This window comes from Hakea prostrata, chromosome 1 (assembly GCF_041222555.1).
Source record: "Hakea prostrata isolate BN-2017 chromosome 1, UWA_Hpros_2, whole genome shotgun sequence".
Classification (NCBI taxonomy): domain Eukaryota; kingdom Viridiplantae; phylum Streptophyta; class Magnoliopsida; order Proteales; family Proteaceae; genus Hakea; species Hakea prostrata.
Genome location: NC_142600.1, coordinates 70,543,745 through 70,562,817, shown reverse-complemented (window position 1 = coordinate 70,562,817; position 19,073 = coordinate 70,543,745). Strand labels below are relative to the sequence as shown.

The following is a 19,073-nucleotide window of genomic DNA, read 5'->3' as shown; positions in this document are numbered from 1 at the left end:
ATTAGTGGAAGAATAAGGGCAAGGAGGATCTCGAGTGGCTTATACAACGTGTAAGACCTCCCAGCCTCTTCTCTAATCTTCTTCTTCTTCTACGCCTCACCATTCTGGTTTTTCCTCTTCATTCTGTTCTGTAATTTACAAATACAAATACCACCAGCTAAGAATTACATTACAGGGATGCTTAAAAAAATATGTTGCAATAAATTGATCATGCTTTGTGGTATTTCTTTACTTAAAAGGGCATATACAGCGCATGAGTCTCCTGACACTGCGGAGTTTGGGGAGGTTCAGAATGTATGCAGCCTTACCCCCAATCCATGGAAAGGCTGTTCTTTGCAGTGGTATCTCTTTAGTTGTTTCATTAAATACTCAAGATTGAGCCAAACCTTTGCAAGCAACTCTTGTCATCCAACTCCATTACTACAGCCCAATAGATCAATCTGCTCTTTTTTAGGCCATACTTGATTCAAGTCCTAAGCTATGCATATCCTTTCTCACAAATTCTCTTAAGGTTATCATAAGTCCGCCCTAGTTCTTCTAATTCCCTCGATCTAGATTAAATCACTTATCCATGCAAGGACATTGTCTGACCATGTGGCTCAAAATAGTGAACCTCTGATGAACTTACCATTATCGTTACACATTAACAGGACATGAAGATGATATCATCCTGAATAATTGTAGCCTTAGTTGAAAATAATGAATAAGAAGGCACTATCATGATCAGACAATGTTTGCTTTTTCTCAGTATGTACTCTCTGATTTAAGCTGTCTTTCTACAAATTGCTATTTTTTTGGATGAATAAATAAATATATTAAAGAAACGAAAGCAAGAAAACAAGGTCTTTAAGAAGACCACCGAAAAGCAGAATTAAGACCCCAGCAGAATTGCTATTCTTGTTTTCTACTGGGACAGGCTTCATGCCAGATGTGCATGCGATCTGTTTTTCATGAAATTTCTGTATCCATCCTTGAGTTTTCATGTTTGTGAGTGGCAGTCACATATGGTGTTTTGCAGTACACAGAATGACAATAATAAAAGCTGAGGAGAGAGTCGCATATGGAAAGGAAAAGCTGAAGAGTCTGTATTGCAACTGCAATCGTAAGGTTGTAACAAGGCCTGTATCAAGGGCACCTTGACCATTGAATATCTTCTTCTGGTTTTGTGTCTACCTGCAACTTTATACAGAATTGTTTAGTGCTTTGCTGTGAGATGAAGTGCAAATGAAAAAAGTATGTTGCAGATGACTTGCAGAAAGCCGAACTTCAAATGTCTAGGTGTTGAGAAAGATAATGCCCAAGTTGATGGCATAGGTTTCTAAGAACTTGTCCAGCTTACTTGCGTACTGAAGAAAGGAGGGGAAAGATGATGTTCACAACGCTCTTTTTTAACACCTTAATGTCGTTGATACATTTAAAGGGTGAATCTGTTTAGACATATTGGCGTTTTCAACCTAGACAATTGTTGTGATTAATTGAAAAATTTTAAGAATTTATCAACCCAATTTGCATTAGTTGCTCATAAAGTCTAAATGTTTTCCTTCAGATTGCCCTGAACATATGTATAGAGGGCAGGCATGGTAGATGTCAAATTTTGGATTCTCTAAAGGAATAAATGTGTAGTTTGCTTGACATCGAATTAGAGTTTTTTGCTTGATGATCACATGTAATCTGGAGGAAGGAACACAGGATCATAATTTATTGTTGATGAGTTCATTCATATTTGAAGTTTAACAGATCTTGTATGTTATATCATTTTCAGATTTTTGTAAGATGGCATTATTTATTTTAAGTTATAGGATTATGCTTTCGTGGAGAACCCTGTTCAGTAGATGGAAATGTGCTTATTTTGGTGCCCATTTTAAAAGAGGTTTTATGTGCACTCATCTTTCCTGAGATGAAAAGGAAGAGAGAGAGAAACTGAAAACAGAGATTATGTAATTATTTCCTACTCCCTTTTTTCTTTTTTATTCTCTGGGGGAAGTAGAGACTTCATGTACACAGATGTGAACTGTAGGTGTCTGGATGCATCATATGCATACAATGTTCATGGTGTGCTGGATTTTAGGTCAAAAGTCTATTGAGTGGAAGCAACTGCACTGCAAACAGGTAGGTCTTCCTCGACGTTTGGTGGGATTTGGAGGATTGGATTTCTCTCAAAGAAATTCACAGGCTTTATCTCGAAATGTGAAGACACAGTAGGCATGATGGGGAAATCTTCCTGGCATGGTATGTGATGAAATCCCAAAGTATACCACAGCACAATGTCTTTGTTCTCAATTGGACGATTCCTGGAGATTCAAATATCAGTAATCAGTGCTCAAACCGGCATATAAATAACCTCAGCTTTTGCTTCTGCAAGTCTATTACCTCTCAGACCAGACAGCAAGGGTATCCTCTCCTTGGCTCTGTGATACAAAAAGCCCAGCTGCCCATTGCTCACTCCGGTTATACGGCGTCACCCATATCTGCCAAAATCAAAGAGAATGAGACCATGAAACGGAACAAGATTGCATGGTTTTAGTAGTATTTCATTACCTGGTTGTTGGTGAATGCACCTCTCAGTTGTGGAGGATCTTGATGGTCAAGTAAGCTAGCAGCTGTTCCCCCTGGTACAACCTTGTACCCAACTGGGTTTCCCACTCTGGTTTTCTTTAATGGGTTGATGACATGGAATTCTGATGGATCGTAGAGCTTCAGCTTAATCTGTGCATCCTTCTCTGTCTTGGCAACATGTCTGGTGGCTTTTAAGTAGCTCTTCCTCGGCGATTCTCCAGGTGCAGTTTCTTTCCTAGCTAGATTCACCTTCACGAAAGAATTATCAGAGCCATCGACATCCATGTCCAGGTAGAAAGTGATGTAATGGTCATGGATGACACCGATGACATTTTCTGACAAGAGAGTGCCGTGGATATCCTCTTGCTCTGGTACCTCGTTCATATTGTTGTATGTTGTTCCTTTCACCAGTAACATACCACTCAACCCAACCTGCGATCAGCTTACTGTAAGGTGTTACTGCAAATCAAGGATGTGAATTTGGAATCTAGACTTAACACCTTTGCTGTACAAAAGATCAAACCTTGCCTATCAAAACCATATGGGTTGGCCCAAGGGGGCTGAGTGGACCAACCTATATGGTGATCTCCATGGAAACACAGAAGAATATCTGAAACCAAAAACTGTTACAAACCTTGATTCGGATGAGCCCATCTGTCTGGAACTCCCAGTCAACGATATAGTCATAGTTGCCAACAGATGCTGCCATCCTCACCACCAGCGTCACCTTTGGTCTGACTTCCCTTATCTGCTAACAAAACCAGAATCAGAAAACCATGACATTGCAGAATATTTGTAGAATTCTAACTGGAACTCTGGAAGTGTCTCTGAGGTTTCATATTTTCGCTTACATCCATGCCTGTGACGGGGCTCTCCATGTGGCGCCACCCAATATCTCCGGCATAGCTTTCGAAGATACACATCATGTTGGACCGTACGTAAGGCTTTCCGTCCGCCGCAACGAAGACGGCGTCCATGTAATAAGCGTTTCGTGGGCAATCATTGAGAGGTTCGAGCGGCATGGCTTGAAGACCGAACCCATATTCACCGGCGTCCATGTAGGTCTTGAAGTACCAAGCGTCTGTTGGGTCCATGTAAGGCACGAACAGCTCCGACGTTAACCCTTTGTATATCACACTTCTCATCTCACCTGTTTCTGAATCTCTCACCATGGCTCTGGAGATGATCGCACCTGCTCTTGGATCACCTTTCAGGTGGAATTCCCAGTTGGCCCACTTGATCATGTGCCCGTCTTCTACTGTAAAGCTTGGACCCTTCGGTTGCTCCAACGAAATGGGGTTGATAAGCTTCACCCGCTTGTTCTGTGCTGCGTAGCGGTAATCAGTATTGTTAGCTTTGGGAATGGGTATCTGACGACCATGATCAGAGATCTCTATTACCTCCTTGGTATCCAAATCTATAAGCAAGGTTAGGCCCTCTATTGGTCTCATGTAGAAGTTAACTGTTCCTTGCATGGAGTAACACTGAACCTTGATCAACCTCCTCGCTTCTTCCTTCTTCCCATACCATCCTGTGGAGAGAGGACCGCAGATGAGGTCAGCCAGATCAACCCCTCGATCGAGTATTGTGCGGTTGAAATCGGCGTTAGTGAAGGGAGCCCAGATTACAGAATTCAATTCCTCTATGGTCATCGTGGGAAACCCAGACGGCGAAGCTACCACCTCATGTTGTGTCACCTGGCCCGAACCCAGGTCGACAATGAGCAAGTGGGGCTGGCCTTTCACGAGCGCCACCACCGAAGCTTTCCTGGGAAGAAGAGGGTCGCCTTTCTTCCATTTCAACACCAGGTTCTTCTCTGGTTCTTCGAGGACAAGAGAGTGGATAGTGAAGGAAGAAGAGGAGAAGGCCTTATGGGAGAACAAGATAGCTCGTGCTTTGTTGATTTCTTGTATGGTAAGTGGGTCAAGTGGGTGCAGAGGAACTTCGGTTTCATGGTTGGGTTTCTTCCATCTCTCTGCAGCTGGGTTTTTGAGAACAGAGTTGGAATTGGCATGCAATTGAGACCTGGATATGCACTTGGGGGAGAAGTAGGGACAGTCGAAGAGCTCTCCCTTGATGGAGGGAGTAGCAGGAAGTTGAATGCGGGTATGAGTGACGAAGAGGATGATCAGAAGACCGCTTGCAAGAAGCAGCAAGAAACCATTGAAACCTTTGGAGTAGTTCATGATCTCCCTTGCAGTTTGAAGCTTGGAACGCAGAGAGACCAGCCTTATTTCACAAGCCGGTGTCTCAAATGTGATTCGTTAATCAATTTAATCAGTGAGGATGACGATCATACAAATAGTGCAGACGATTACAATCCCACTAAGATGATAGATATTCCACTGCAACGCACCGCACACCGACCAGTGAAGTGGCTCGTCCATTTGTCCAATTCAGTATTTGTCATGCAAAATGTCAAAAGGTTCAAGCTACCGATTTAACACTCTTTTTTTTTTCTTTTCTTTATATATATATATATATGTGTGTGTGTGTGTGTGAGGGCTTGCTTGGGTGCTGCCTAATTAATATACAGCACTTACAGCACATGGTTGAGATCGAAACGAGCACACAAGTATTGAAAATTACTTTTCAAAAATGAACTGTCGAGATCTCGGTCCAAGTTTCAATCTTGATTGTATGCTGCGCACGCAGCACCTAACCAATTTCCCTTGTGAGAACCAATAAGAATTACATAAGTAACTTGGAAGCACATGCAAATAAGAGGGATTTGGACAGGCAGCATTGTTTTGTGTTGTCACCTGTGTATATCCATCTTCTATGTAAAAAATGAGCATGATTAGATGAGGGAGTTCAAAATTGCGAGGTTAAGGAATAGATCGGAATTGTCTTGGCTGTGTATTTCGGTCATCGATATCCATATTGTTGTAGGTTATTTATCTTTGGGAATTCTGATAGTGGTTGTTAAGCTCTATTCAAAGTTGTGTTTAAGGTTTTGTCAAAACAAACACCACGAAATAGCAAATTTAAAATGAAACAAACGAAAAAAACACAGAGATTTGACATAGTTCACACACCAATTCGGTATGCTATGTTCACAGGCAAAGAAGAAGAGTTTTTCACTATGTGGGAGAAGAACAGAAAGAGATCTCACAAGTCACAACCAATTACTAAGAACGGCTTTACAAGAATTCTCACCCAAAACCCTACCATAAGCTACATATATATAAATTCTAATAGGGTAAACAGATTTACCCATCACTTAATTTCCTTGATTAAAGAGAGTCATACGGGTCATTTGGGTGCCCCCCCCTCCCCCAAAAAAAAAAATGTCGATGCAAGTCCATCTTCCAAATTGGGTACAAGAATTTGGATCAAAATATAACAGATCTCCACCTTGACCAGAATTCTCCTACAAAGTTGAATAATTTTCTTCTCTAATAGCCCTTTCATGGGCTACGCTCTAATGTGATCAACTTCAATCAAGTCCAAGCAATGCTTGAACTTGCTTGTACATAAAGGCTTTGTCAACAAATCAGTTGGATTGTCTTCAATACCTAGATATTGTCTTCAGCAACTCCTCTCTTACATATTGATACCGTATATCAATGTACTTCGTCCTCTCATGATACATCTGATCTCTAGTCAAGTGAATAGCACCCTGACTATCATAATGGACAATAGTCACCTCTTGAACCATGTTGAGTTCTCCAATTAAGCCTCCAAGTCGAATAATTTCTTTAACTGCTTTAGTCATTGCCATATACTCTGCTTCTGTGGTAGATAATGTAATTATAGCCTATAAAATAGCCTTCCAACTGACCTTACAACTCTCACCCAAAATCCTAATTTAAAAATCCCAAATCCCTCAATAATGTGTGGTAGACGAACATAAGATATGTAAATATAGACTCTAATCGGGTAAACGGATTGACCCATCCCCAAGCCCTTTGCTTCAACCACAAATTTCCGAAAATGCGTCATTTGAGTCATTTGCCAAAATATGTCAGTGCGGATCCATCTTCCAAATTGGGTACAAGAATTTGGGTCAGAACATAACAAGTTCCAACAATTTATGCTCTCTGCAAGATGAATACAAAGCAGAGGGGGATCAGCTCAAGCATGCTCTCATTAGTTGTGCGGATTTTAAGAGTGTGCCAATGGATAGATTTAGGGTGAAACAAAATGGTTTTGGTCATTGAAGGAGGGAGTGTCTCTGCATCCTCCAAGAAATGGTTTTGTGATCTTTCAATTCAAGAATATTGCGGCATTGCAAAAGTAGGGTGTTGGTATCCTTGGCAAGTGAGATTGCAACTAATTTGATTCCAAATGTGGCAAGTGGATTTTAATATACATGATACCCAGCCTTTCTTAGTTGGTGTGGGTGCACTTCTCTAACCTTCTACTGGAAGACTGGAGGTAAAAGGTGCTCTCGTCTATTGCCAAGACTGTTGAGAGTTCACTGGCTCTAGATAGACAAACAAACAAGGTTTTTTTTTAGATTCTTTGCTAGGATTCCAGTGGTGATCGAGATTAAGGTGGAGTGCCCTACAGAGGTGCAAGTTGAAAGATGTGAATCTAGAACAAGAAATGGTCTTTAGCTTCGTGCAGAAGGTGGTTTAAAATTAGGACTGAAATAATAGCTTCAATGCAATGTAGACCCTTAAATCAAAGAAGAGAAGAGAAAACTTACAAGGTGAAGAAGTAAACAAGAAGGATAAGAAGCTAAGAATAGAGGTCGTATCGGTATGTATCGCATTGTATCGGTACGTATCGGTCGATACATTGAGATACGATTTGGAAAGACAAAATTTTAGATACGTATTGTCCAGTATCATATTGTAGGCTTGCAATATTGATACAAATCGGCTGATACGATACAATATGGGTCAATACCTTAAACCTTGGTTAATCCCACTACCATCATAGTTATTTTCTCTCTTGTTGGCCCATTCGTCAATTAGACGTCAACAATGCCTTTCTTCATGGTACTATTACCTAGGATGTGTAAATGTAACAGCCTCCACTAGATATATTGATGGGCAGTTTCTTCATCATGTTTGTAAACTCAAGCGGTCACTCTATGGTCTCAAACAAGCTCCCCGTGCTTGGTTTAATTGTCTCAATAGTTATCCTATTGGACTTGGTTTCATTGGATCCAAAACTGATTCATCTTTATTTTTCTGCCATGTGTCTGATGAGCCTCTCTTCATCCTTGTTTATGTTGATGATATTTTGGTAACTAATCCAGCACAATGGTTGTTGATTGTTTATTGAGTTCTCTTGCTCATGAGTTTGCTTTAAAGGATCTAGGTCATGCATGGTTCTCTTTAGGAGTGGAGTTGATTTCACTCTCTACAGGTTTACTTTTATCTCAGCAACAATATATATCCTCTCTTCTTTTTTTCTTTTTTTTGATAAAGGAAAAATTCATTAAATAAACTAATAGCACTTACAGATATTATATATTGTTCTATTACACTCATCTAGTTGATTGGCTGCCATATTTGCATACCATTCAAAAAAGGTTTGGAGTACTGGGTTTGGGTTATTATCAAATTTCATCAGATTTGTTGTCTTTGCCAATTCTAATAACATTGATAATATATATCTCTCTACTTGAACGGGCTGGGATGATAGGTGCCAAGCCTATTGCTACATCGTTTCCCCCATCTCTCACATTAACAAAGGATGGTGGGACTCCTTGGTGGATCCTTCTCTTTATCGTAGTCTAGCGGGGGCTTTACAATATGTGACCTTGACTCGTCCTAATTTGGCTTTTTATGTTAACAAATTGCGTCAATTTTTGGCCTCTCGCATCGATGCTCATTGGGGAGCTCTCAAGAGGTTGCTTTGTTATCTCACAGGAACCACTCTATACGGTCTTTACCTTATGCCTTCTTTCTCTCGTGATCTTATGGCTTATACTAATGCAAATTGGCAGATTGAGTTGGGTGCCCTGATCATCGTAAGTCTACGGGAAGGTTTTTTTTTTTAATCTTTCTTAGTGATAATCTCATCTTTTGGCAGTATCGCAAGTAGATTATTGTGGCTCACTCTAGTACTGAGTGAGAGTGAATATCGGGCTCTTGCTCTCGCTACTACCAAATTGACATGGGTCCAATCTCTACTTACCGAGCCAGGTCTCTCTTCATCTTCTCCACCTACTCTTTAGTGTGATAATATTGGAGCTACCTATCTTTTGGCCAACCCGGTGTTTCATGCACATACAAAGCATATAGAGGTTGACTTTTCTTTGTTTTGCAAGAAAGTGGCTAAAGGGCGTTTGCTTGTTCACTATCTTACCACCTATGATCATACAGCTGATATACTTAATAAATGGTTCTCTGTCTCTCATTGTCAGCGATCCAAACTCAAGCTCCTCTCCGGTCCCTTAACTTAATTTGCGGGAGGGTGTTGAGCATATTAACTAATATACCCTTGCTATTTTACATTATGTACTAATGTATCCAGCCTTTATTATTATAAATAGATTATTCTCATATGAATTAGGTGGGATGTTTCATTCCCAAACCCTAACCATAATAGAGGCCCACCTATTATCTCAATTCCCTATTAAAAGGACATGGAAGAGAAGAACTTTGATATGGAGGACTGGCCCATGAAAGGTTTCTTTATTTGCCTCTTGGTTTATAGGTGATCTTGCAAGTGAAGTCATCTAATGTTCCTGTTGAGTAGTTTGCCTTCTTTTCTGATTTCTGACTTTGTTTATGAACCAAAAGGAAAAAAGTATGTTTCAAATAACAACAAAGAAAATCCAAAAAAGGAATGATGCATTGAAAAAGATGATATGAATAACATGGTTCACACATCAACACAATGTATTAGGTCCAAGGATGAACTTGAAATAATTTCAATGTAAAGTAATTCAAAAGCACCCAAGAAAAACAATATTTTCAACTTTCTCACCCATAGACTCCAAATATAAATATTCAAATGTCACTCACTTAACTACATGACAAGTGAAGAAGAAAAAACACATCTTCGTGTCAGATTTCCGTCAAAATGCATAAGAATAAATCGATTGACAAAGCATGCATAAGAATTCAAAACACACCTAACATATCTATTTATTTTTTTTAACCACAATCTATTACTCTCAAAACCCATAAATGAATAAACTCATCACTCATAGAGCTTTAATATTTTTGGAGTTTAGAGCATAAAAGCTACCTTTCTTATATATGCGTGTAATACAACGACAGATTCCATCTTCTTTAAAACAATTTATGTATAAAGACACAAGAATCTAATCCATGAGATTCCATTGCATCAATTTCCACCACACCAAGATTCTGAGAAAGAGGATTCCATGGCATAACATAATATCGAGTCACAACTCACTTTGTGTGACCGAAAGACTAGTTGGAAGGAAAGAAAAAGTGTAATGGAAAGTGATTAATTAGGAAGAAGAAGAAAAAGCCTATTGGAAAGTTGTTTTACTAATTTTGTGGATTCCCTAAGTGGAATCTCAACTAATATTCCTTTGTTTTTAACTTTTTGCCAGAAAGGACAAAAGGCAGGTGTCATAGTCCAACTTAATGAGTGTGGATCATCTCCCCTGACTGGGAGCACTCTGTGCTCCCTCCAACAGCGTTACAACCACAAATTATATGGGGCCCACAAATAAAAGTAATAAAATATTAAAAAAATAAACTCTATCACCCTAATCTTGTGGACTCCCCTGTAATTCATGGTCAACATATGTCGGGGGAGACAATCCGGACTCCAACTTACGAAAATAAATTGAACCAAAACTGTTAAATAAGAGCTGGTCGAACCAATGTGATCGGAAACCAGATATCAAAACCGGTTCATCGTAATTGAATTACTCAACTTATGGGTTATGATGACTTTTGGGTGGAAGATTTGCAAGGGGTGTCAATGGGTCCGGTTGGGTCTGGCCAGTTGAACCGAATTCAACTCTTACAATCCTAAACCCTAAAACTAACTCTACCCAACCTACGTTTCGTGTCAAAAGAATCAGGTTGGGCTCGATATGGGTTTGGGCCGGCTTGAGTTGACAGGATTTTATTGACACCCCTAAGATTAACCGCTAGCTAGGGAAGGCCCAAAGCCCAATGTGTGGTCTTGAAATTTTACTTGTTAAATTTTCAATCATGGTAAAAATTGGTGAATATCTTCCCCCATCAAATAAATCAATTACATTATGATTCTCTTTAAATCAAACAAAACTTACTTGTGCAAAATACTAATGAGAAATCTTACCAAAAAAAAAAAATTACTAATGAGAAATAAATTTGTTTGGACCCTTAAAAGGAGATCGGGTCATGAAGCAAAACAGTAACCCAAATCCAAATGGATCAATTTAGATTTTGACACACCAATACTAAGCACAAGGCATTCTTAATTTCTAATGGGCCTCTAAAATTGATCAAACAATGTTGTTTTTTTCTATTGTTAAGTCAGTCCAAGCCCACGACAGTAATTAAGCAAGCAAAAGACTATTTTCACCCTCTAATATAAATAATATAGGTTGGCGGGCCTTGGCACAATAGCTGGTGTACTAGAGTTAAGGGTGTCGATTCGGTCAGTACAGTACGGTACGGTACAGTATTGAATTTGAAAACCTCAAACCATAACCGTACCGTACCATATTTATACGGTATGCTATGAAAACGGTATTTTTCTTACCCAAAAAAAAAAAAAAAACGGTATTTTTAAAAACAGTACGGTATGTCTGCTTAAGCAAGGTTCTGGTATCGAAACCTTGTAGATGCAAAAAATCTCCGTTGGAAGACTCATTCACCATAGCCAGATGTGCAACCCGGGTCGAACACTGGATTAGTCAGGGCAAAGCCTTGGAAACTCGGGTTGGCAACCCAAAAAAAAAACAGTACGGTATGAAACCAGTATAAAAATAGTATGAAAAAACGGCACGGTTTGGTATACGATTTGGTTTTGTTACGGTATGAAAATCGGTATAAAGCCCACTCTCTTCCCTGCACCCAAAAATATTTTCTTGCACTTGAAGCATGAAGTGGTTAGGGCCTGACCCATCCACCCACCTCTTAATCTTTTATGCTTTTAGGGTCATGGCAAGTCTCATCACATTAGCACTCTGCTTGGTACACCACCTCAAAAAATCCAAGGTATTCTGGAACTCATTAAAATCTATTTCAATTACAATGACCCAATACAGAAGGAATTAGACCATAAAGCCTAATTGAAAAATAACCAACATTTACAGTTTCCAGAGGAAGATGAAGAGGAAGACAATTATACATAACCAGGCTTCTATGTACAACATTGTGTTACCAGCATCCAAAACCAAAGCCCTCAACCGATGTGATAATCATGTGTGGCAAAGACAGGATCTGGAATTATTGTAGGCAGTTTATCTATGTACATGATAATCTCTTTAAGTTTTCCTTGCAGATTGCAGACATGTCAACAGCCTCATGACTCTCAGTATAGATCCAAACGTCCCAAGAGTTCACCCTCTTGAGGCTATCCTGACAGAAAGGGCAGGATCTAGACCACGCTCGCCTAGAAAATCCAAGAAACAGCTCATGAGATCCGATTCATTCAGTACTTAAATTAGCAATTACTATGTTTCAGCAGCAGCAATATGATAGAATCCATAGCAGAGAAACTTCAAGATTGGCTAGAAAATGCTATTTGTGGTCAATGTTAAGACGTATAACTTCCAATTTAGGGTTTAAAGTGTAAAGAATTTTACGGTATACGGTACCAAATTCAATACGGAAAATGATAATTGGTAATCGGTTTAACGGTACGGTATACCGTATTTACCAACGGTATGATACCATATACCTTAACTATACCATACCGAAATACCAAATTTGGTTACAGTACAAACCATACCGAATTTTGAAACGGTTCGATACGGTACGGTTTAACAGTTTTTATACCAAATTGACACCCTTAACTAGAGTTTCTGGTTGAGGTTAAGATATCGAGACATCCTCTAAGCAAAAATTGTTGAGATAAAGTTATGCAGAAAAAATATCCCACTCCACCCCATCTCGGATTCGGAATTTTATCCAGTCCATTTCTAACAAGAAAATGGACCATGTATTTCCTTATAAATGAGTGACACGTGTCTTTACGTCACATCAAAGGTTGATATTATACTTATAAAATAAAGTAAAAAATACATTTTTTTAATTTAATTACCATTCTTTAATGTGACTTATGAATATGTGTCACTTGTCCATTGGGAGAAATAAACCGACATAGCAAATCACAAAAAAAAACAAAAGGTGATTTTAAAATGAAAACTAGACAACGCACGTGGACATGAGAAAACATTCCTAATGTGGTTTCTAGAATAATAAAGTGAAATTATACATTTCTTAAAAAGATTTTAAACCTAGTGATAGAAGTTAATGTTAGAATATTTCTATTCAAGATCACATAAATCGACTAAAAACACCTTAGTATGATAATAACACAAGATGATGATGAACATACTTTTCTATGGTTCTATTGGAGACGAAGCGCAGCGGAATATCTTCTTTATGTCTCCCACTATGTACGAACTTGAGGTGGAAGTTGATTCTATGATCAACTTGATGCTGGATCTTCTCCTCTAGACTCCTCCCTATTCACTGGCTGGATGGTATAACCTCTCTGAACTAACGCAGAGAATAATGTGATTATGATTAGGGTTAGAGGAGGGACTTAGTATCCTTTATATAGGCAAATCCGTTAGATCATCCATCAAGATCTAACGGTCCCTATTAGCCCACACTAGCCAATCCATATAAGAGTTCTAGTAACCGTATATTACTCATATCAGACCAATAAAAAACCAAATCAAAGTGTAACACAATCAATAAAGCCCACCTTATGTGGAATATTCAATTAATATTCTAACAGTTTAGCGTCCAATTGTTGCTGTAACTATTACAGCTCTCGTTCTAAGGATTATTGGGCTCGCCCCATTCCTTAGTCTGGATGACCCTGTCTATTGCATGTACGACAGTTTGGTCAATTTTCGCTCTTTGATTCATATCGAACTTTGTGTTTTCATGCAGCTATCTTTTGTATTTTTCCTTTCTGTGTGTCTGTATTTTCCTAGTTTATGAAAGAAGTCTTTAACTTCTTACTAAAAAAAAGAACAGACAAAAGTAAAGCTTCAGTGCGGGTGGCTTAAGCGGCAAAGAATTTTAAGTAGCGGCCACGGGAGGAGTGGAAATGGAAGTGGAATATAATAAGGCTATCTTTTGGACTGCTTTCCAATTAAATATAACAAATTTATTATCCTTCAATTGAGTAAGGAAGAAAAAAAATACTAAGGTAGCTTTATAGAGAGAGCCCCAACCCCAAAGATACTTGATTTGAATTCTTTTGAGTACTCAAGAGTGCCATGGAAGAGTGCAGTTTTTCTCATATTCTAATAGAGTCAAACCTAGTGGCCGACCCCTTGTCTAGAAGAGTCTAAGTCTGTGATTTATAGGACAATTTGGCTTACTTTTTTCTTTCTTGGTTATCTCTATAGTTCAGATATTTTAAGTTGATTTTCCACTAACAAATGGAATTTTTTTATATATATATAAAAAGGTAAAATAATAATAATAATAATATTTGTAACTACTATTTTTATTTTTACATTTTAAAGATTTAAGTTTATTAATTTACAAAATCAAACCCCTCATTTACCCGACTCACAAATCTGAAATCTTATTTCATTTTGGCTACTCAGATCCCTATAACTTGGATGGAAATGGCTCCCTCTGCCCCAGATGCAAAATATCAAAATGTGAACATCTCGATTTCTAGCATAGGAAGAAGATAGGTGACTTCTCTCTCTTAGCGATTGGATATGGTATCAAAGGGTATTTAGGTAGTTTCATAACCCATTTTAACAGCAAACTTAAGTGTGGGTAACTTGTTTGCATGTGGGTGTCATGTAATTTATGAGACAATAATAAATGATTATTAGTTTTACCTCAAATATAGTGGGTGCCGTATAATTTGCTCAATAATAAAAAAATAGTATTTACCAACGGGGGTTGGTCTAAGTGGTAAGCAGTTTGGTCTACTTAAGCAAGGTTCCGGTATCGAAACCTTGTGGATGCAAAAATTCCAGTTGGGAGACTCACCAACCACGACGGGGGGACCAGGTGTCCGAACACCGGATTAGTCGAGGCAAAGCCTTGGAACCGGGTGGATCCATATATATATATATATATATATATATATATATATATATATATATATATATATATATATATATATATATATATATATATATATATATATATATACAAGTAAATCACCCTTTGATTCTCAACTATTCGATCTTATTTTGAATACGTGATGTGATTACCATGGTGCAACATCCAACAGCAGTTGCTGCAAATACAAATCTGAAGAAATTACTCTCCCCACTTTTAGATGCCTTAATTATATCTTAATTACTCTTTTCTTGTAATTTTGTTGTTTATTGATTTATGCGTCCATTTCTTCATCAACTTTTCAATTTTATGTTTTCTATCGATTTCTTATCAAGCAATATTCGGAGCTGCAACCATGAAAGATGATTTTGCATGAGTGCTAAATGTGCAGCACCGTCGAGTCAACAATTGAAATCGAAACTAGCAGTCGAAATCTCAATCTCGACTATGCGTTTCTCATAAGTTGCTTTTGCATTGGACTTAAAAAAAGTTGTTTTGAATTATTTATGCGTAACAATTGGTCGAAATTGAAATCTGGACCACGTATTTTAATCTCGACCGTTAGTTACACGGTGCTTCGCAGCCAAATAGAACTCCCTTTTAAGGAAGATTATGACATGAAACTCTTTCATCCACTTGACCCGGAAAAAAATATCTCTTCACCTCCGGTCAGGTCTTATAAAGGCGAAAATGGAGAGAACAGAAAGGGTATAAGACAAAAGGAAAAAGATACTTGTGTTTCCCTGTTTGGAAGACTTTAACCTTTTGCTCCTCCAGAAAACTCCAAATTATGTGAGACTCCACAAGTCTCAATACAAAAGTGTTCGCTTTTTGTTTCGGGCAGTTTTCGGATGGAAGCACAAGCTTGAACATGGATGGAGCATTAACAAAATTAGGATTTCGATCCAATTTTGGTTTAATACGATTTAGGTTAAAATTTACAAACGATTTAGATTTGGATTGAATCAACTTAGAGATCATTATCAATCCATTATCAAACCGTTATAGTATGTTTTAAAATTTGTACGGAGATGCAATAGTGATACTCTGCTAAGCAATATTCAAACTTTTAAATTCGACTTATGCAAGCATTAGCCTTGTGAACTACCAATGCAAACACTGACCCCGTTAGCGTAGCCTACCACAATATCAATGACTCTTAAACATATTTCAAGGTCTCATAAAAGAAAATAGATTAATCCATTGTCTCCTTCAGTAATATGAGTATTTTCAATGGTTCAGCAGTGGTTTGGTCCATTTGGTTCAGGTAACGAACCACCGACCGATTGGGTTGAACCAACTCAAAACCAATCAGGTTTTTAGCTCTCAGCCATATCTCACCCAACAAGCTTCAGCTTGGTTCGAGTCAAACCCTTAAACCGGATAGTTCGGTTCAATCTTAAACGGTTCGATCTAAAATTGACACCCTTCAGGCTTCAACTCAACTACCCATATCGACATTCCAGAACAGAACAATCCAAACAGAAATATATTAGGATAAAAAAAAGGCGCGAAAAGACACCAGCATTTCTTTATCCTACACCAAATATCCATTCAATTTCTAAAACCTTCTAATGAACAGAAACCCAAATCCTCTTTCTCTGTACAACCATAGCAGTAGAGGATTATTATCTCTTTTACAAGTTTTTTTCACATCAGATCTCACCTTCCTCTCACCATACACTCCACATAAACCTCAAACAATATCAAAACATTAATTTTCCCTTCTTAATTATCCTTCATCTTCTGCAACTCTTTCTTTTTTTTACTCTCTCACTCAAGTGTGGTTGATTTTGAAATTTGAATATTACCACAAGAAATCCACCATTCCTGAATAGAGAAGTAATAGTAGTAGTAACTACAGAGTAGTAATACCTACTGAACTGACCTACCACCATTACTGATCGAGTGCATTAGGGCCAGTGCAATAATTCACAACTGGGTTCCATACCCACTGAACCAAAAATCTCCTTTTCAATCCATTCATGTTGTATGTAGCTCCGTCTTCTCCTTCCAGCATCTGTCCTGTATAAGATCCTCCACCACCAGTACCGTAAATCCCCTCGCAGAGATCGGCGATTTCGGTCGGAAAAGTTGGATCTTCCCCTGCATACCAAGCATTCACTAATGGGTTTGTGGACAGCTCTGCTATCTCATGAGCTATCACGCTTATCATCCCATCCACACCCACATCATCGTTTGGTGATCTCACCGGCTTCAACCCTGGAATGTACGCCGGCACGGCGAAAGGGTAGGCGCAGACACCTGGGCATTGGGTGGCAGAGTTACCCACCCAGGCGAAAGGCAGAGTGTAGCCAACGATGGAAGGGAAAGTGAAGTAATGAAACCCACAAATCGAGCCGCAGAATTGTTCTACATGAACATCGTCGGAGGTGAGGAGAAGGTAAAGACCGCTCTTTGGGTTGATGGGTAAGGGTTTAGTTCGGGTGGTGATGGCGGATTTGATGATGGATTGGAGAGAGAGACGAGTGAAGACCTTGCCGTGGGAGTAGAATCGGTCGTTCTTCTCTTCTCCAAGACGAACTCGGTGGCTGATGTTGGCTCCGGTTTGGTCAGTATAGAGCTGCACCGTTTTCCACCACCCAGCCACCGAAGGGTGTTTGGAGTGAGCGGCGGAGATGGAGTTGAGGAAGCCACGAACGATGCGTTTCTGCGATTTCTCCCACCGGCCATACCAGATTGTGTGGATGGTGATAGTGTTGGTGAGAACAGGACCCATGTGGTACTTGAGATGAACGAACTCAGAGGAGCCTTCATACTTCTTAGCGCCACCGAAATCAAGCCCTGCGGTGGTGTTGGCGACGGTGTTTAGGGCTTGATTTGGCCATGGACGCCACCCAGAAACCGGAGCGGCCAAGATGAGGAGGGAAAGGAGGAGAGAAGCAGCGGCGAAGCGGAGGACCGCCGCCGTTACTGGTGGCGCCGGGCACCGGCTGCTGCTGACACAGCCCTGGCGCATGTTAGTTTGCTGGCTGAGTAGAGAAGAGTTAAACCCACACTTCTTTATATACAGAGTCAGAGCCGAGGAGAGAGATGGTGAAACTGGTGTTTGGTAGGAGGAAAAATCTGTTTTTTCTCCACCGTCTTTTGAATGTTAGTTTCTCAGTACTTAATTAAAATGAGTGAATGTTGAAAATGAAAATGGGCCTGCGTTTGTCCTTTTGTTTGGACAGTGGGATTTTGCAGGTGAGAAAGTAGGGACGAGAAGAGAAGCGTCCCATGCCAAAGATCCCATTGATTTCCGGGCTATTGGATGACAGGTAGACTTTCAGATAACAGTTGTCAAGGTTAGTGGGGACCACTCTCACTGCTTTACCCTCTTCGGCTTCATTCTTCTGAGCCTTTTTCTCCTGTTCCCTACCATATAGGAAACTTACATATAGGGTTGTTTTTTATATATGAAACTTACTCCAACAAAAAGTCATGTTCAAATTTCAGCCCTGCCTGTTAGTTAGATAAGATTTCAAAAATCTAGAGATTTCGTATTTATAGATTTTAAATGTATGAAGTCATAATTCATAAAATTAACTGAATAAGTGCAATGAAATCTGTGGATTCATTTGTGATTTTTGTAAATACGCAAATGTTTATCGCTTTTGTAGTAGAGATGAAATCTCTGGATTTCACTCCATCCCCATAAATCTACAAATTTACCTTTTTAGAATAAAAAGATGAATCTCTAGATTTTATGAATCCAGTAATTTTTACAACCAAACGGGTATAAATCTCACATTCATGAATTAGATGTGAATTGGGAGGATAGAGTAGACAGCACCATAATCTTGATGTCTCTTTCACCATACATTTAAAATGGGCATTCACTACTAAATAGAAAAAACAGTGTTCATCTCTGTACTCTGACAATGTAAGCCTTCTTCCTTAAATGTAGATTACATGATCACAAGGTCAAAAGATAATGTAACCAGATCTTTGTGAATTTGAATCATATATTCTAGTGGAATTGGTTCAATGCAACTGATTTGTTCTCTCTTTCCACGGTCCCATTTGTCGTTGAATCAACATCCTATCCCCTTCAAAGTCCTCTTGATTGCCTTTCTCCCGAACGCTCCAAAAGTCCTGTGTAAGCATCTTGTTCTGACTAGAAACTATTACTCGAAATTGAAAGACGTATTGGTGTTTTTTTACTAAGTCCATCACGGCCAATTAGCTCGTGTCTTTGTCAAACTATTCAAGGTGTAAAGGCAAACATGTCTTGTAGTCATACTTCTGATACGATAGTTACAGCTTTTTATGTAGAGGTTTTAAGACTAAGAAGGTTTCAAGTTTGAACCTGCACTGAATAAATTTCTCCCTTGAACCTACTCTCCTTAAAACTATGGGCTCCTA

The 19,073-nt window shown here is 39.0% G+C and overlaps 1 protein-coding gene and 1 pseudogene across 1 annotated transcript; both read right to left on the bottom strand.

Annotated features, from left to right (window-relative positions):
• Window positions 1-1,957: 1,957 nt before the first annotated feature.
• On the bottom strand, window positions 1,958-4,864 carry LOC149029706 (amine oxidase [copper-containing] gamma 2-like). Its single transcript, XM_089142031.1, has 5 exons — window positions 3,408-4,864; window positions 3,191-3,304; window positions 2,539-2,988; window positions 2,371-2,468; window positions 1,958-2,291 (listed from the first exon to the last, which is right to left on the bottom strand). The coding sequence occupies exons 1-5, from the start codon at window positions 4,740-4,742 to the stop codon at window positions 2,078-2,080; spliced, it is 2,211 nt and encodes a 736-aa protein (XP_088998157.1). The 5' UTR covers window positions 4,743-4,864; the 3' UTR covers window positions 1,958-2,077.
• An 11,345-nt stretch (window positions 4,865-16,209) lies between these two features.
• Window positions 16,210-17,690, bottom strand: LOC149029705 (protein EXORDIUM-like 3 pseudogene; annotated as a pseudogene).
• Window positions 17,691-19,073: the final 1,383 nt, after the last annotated feature.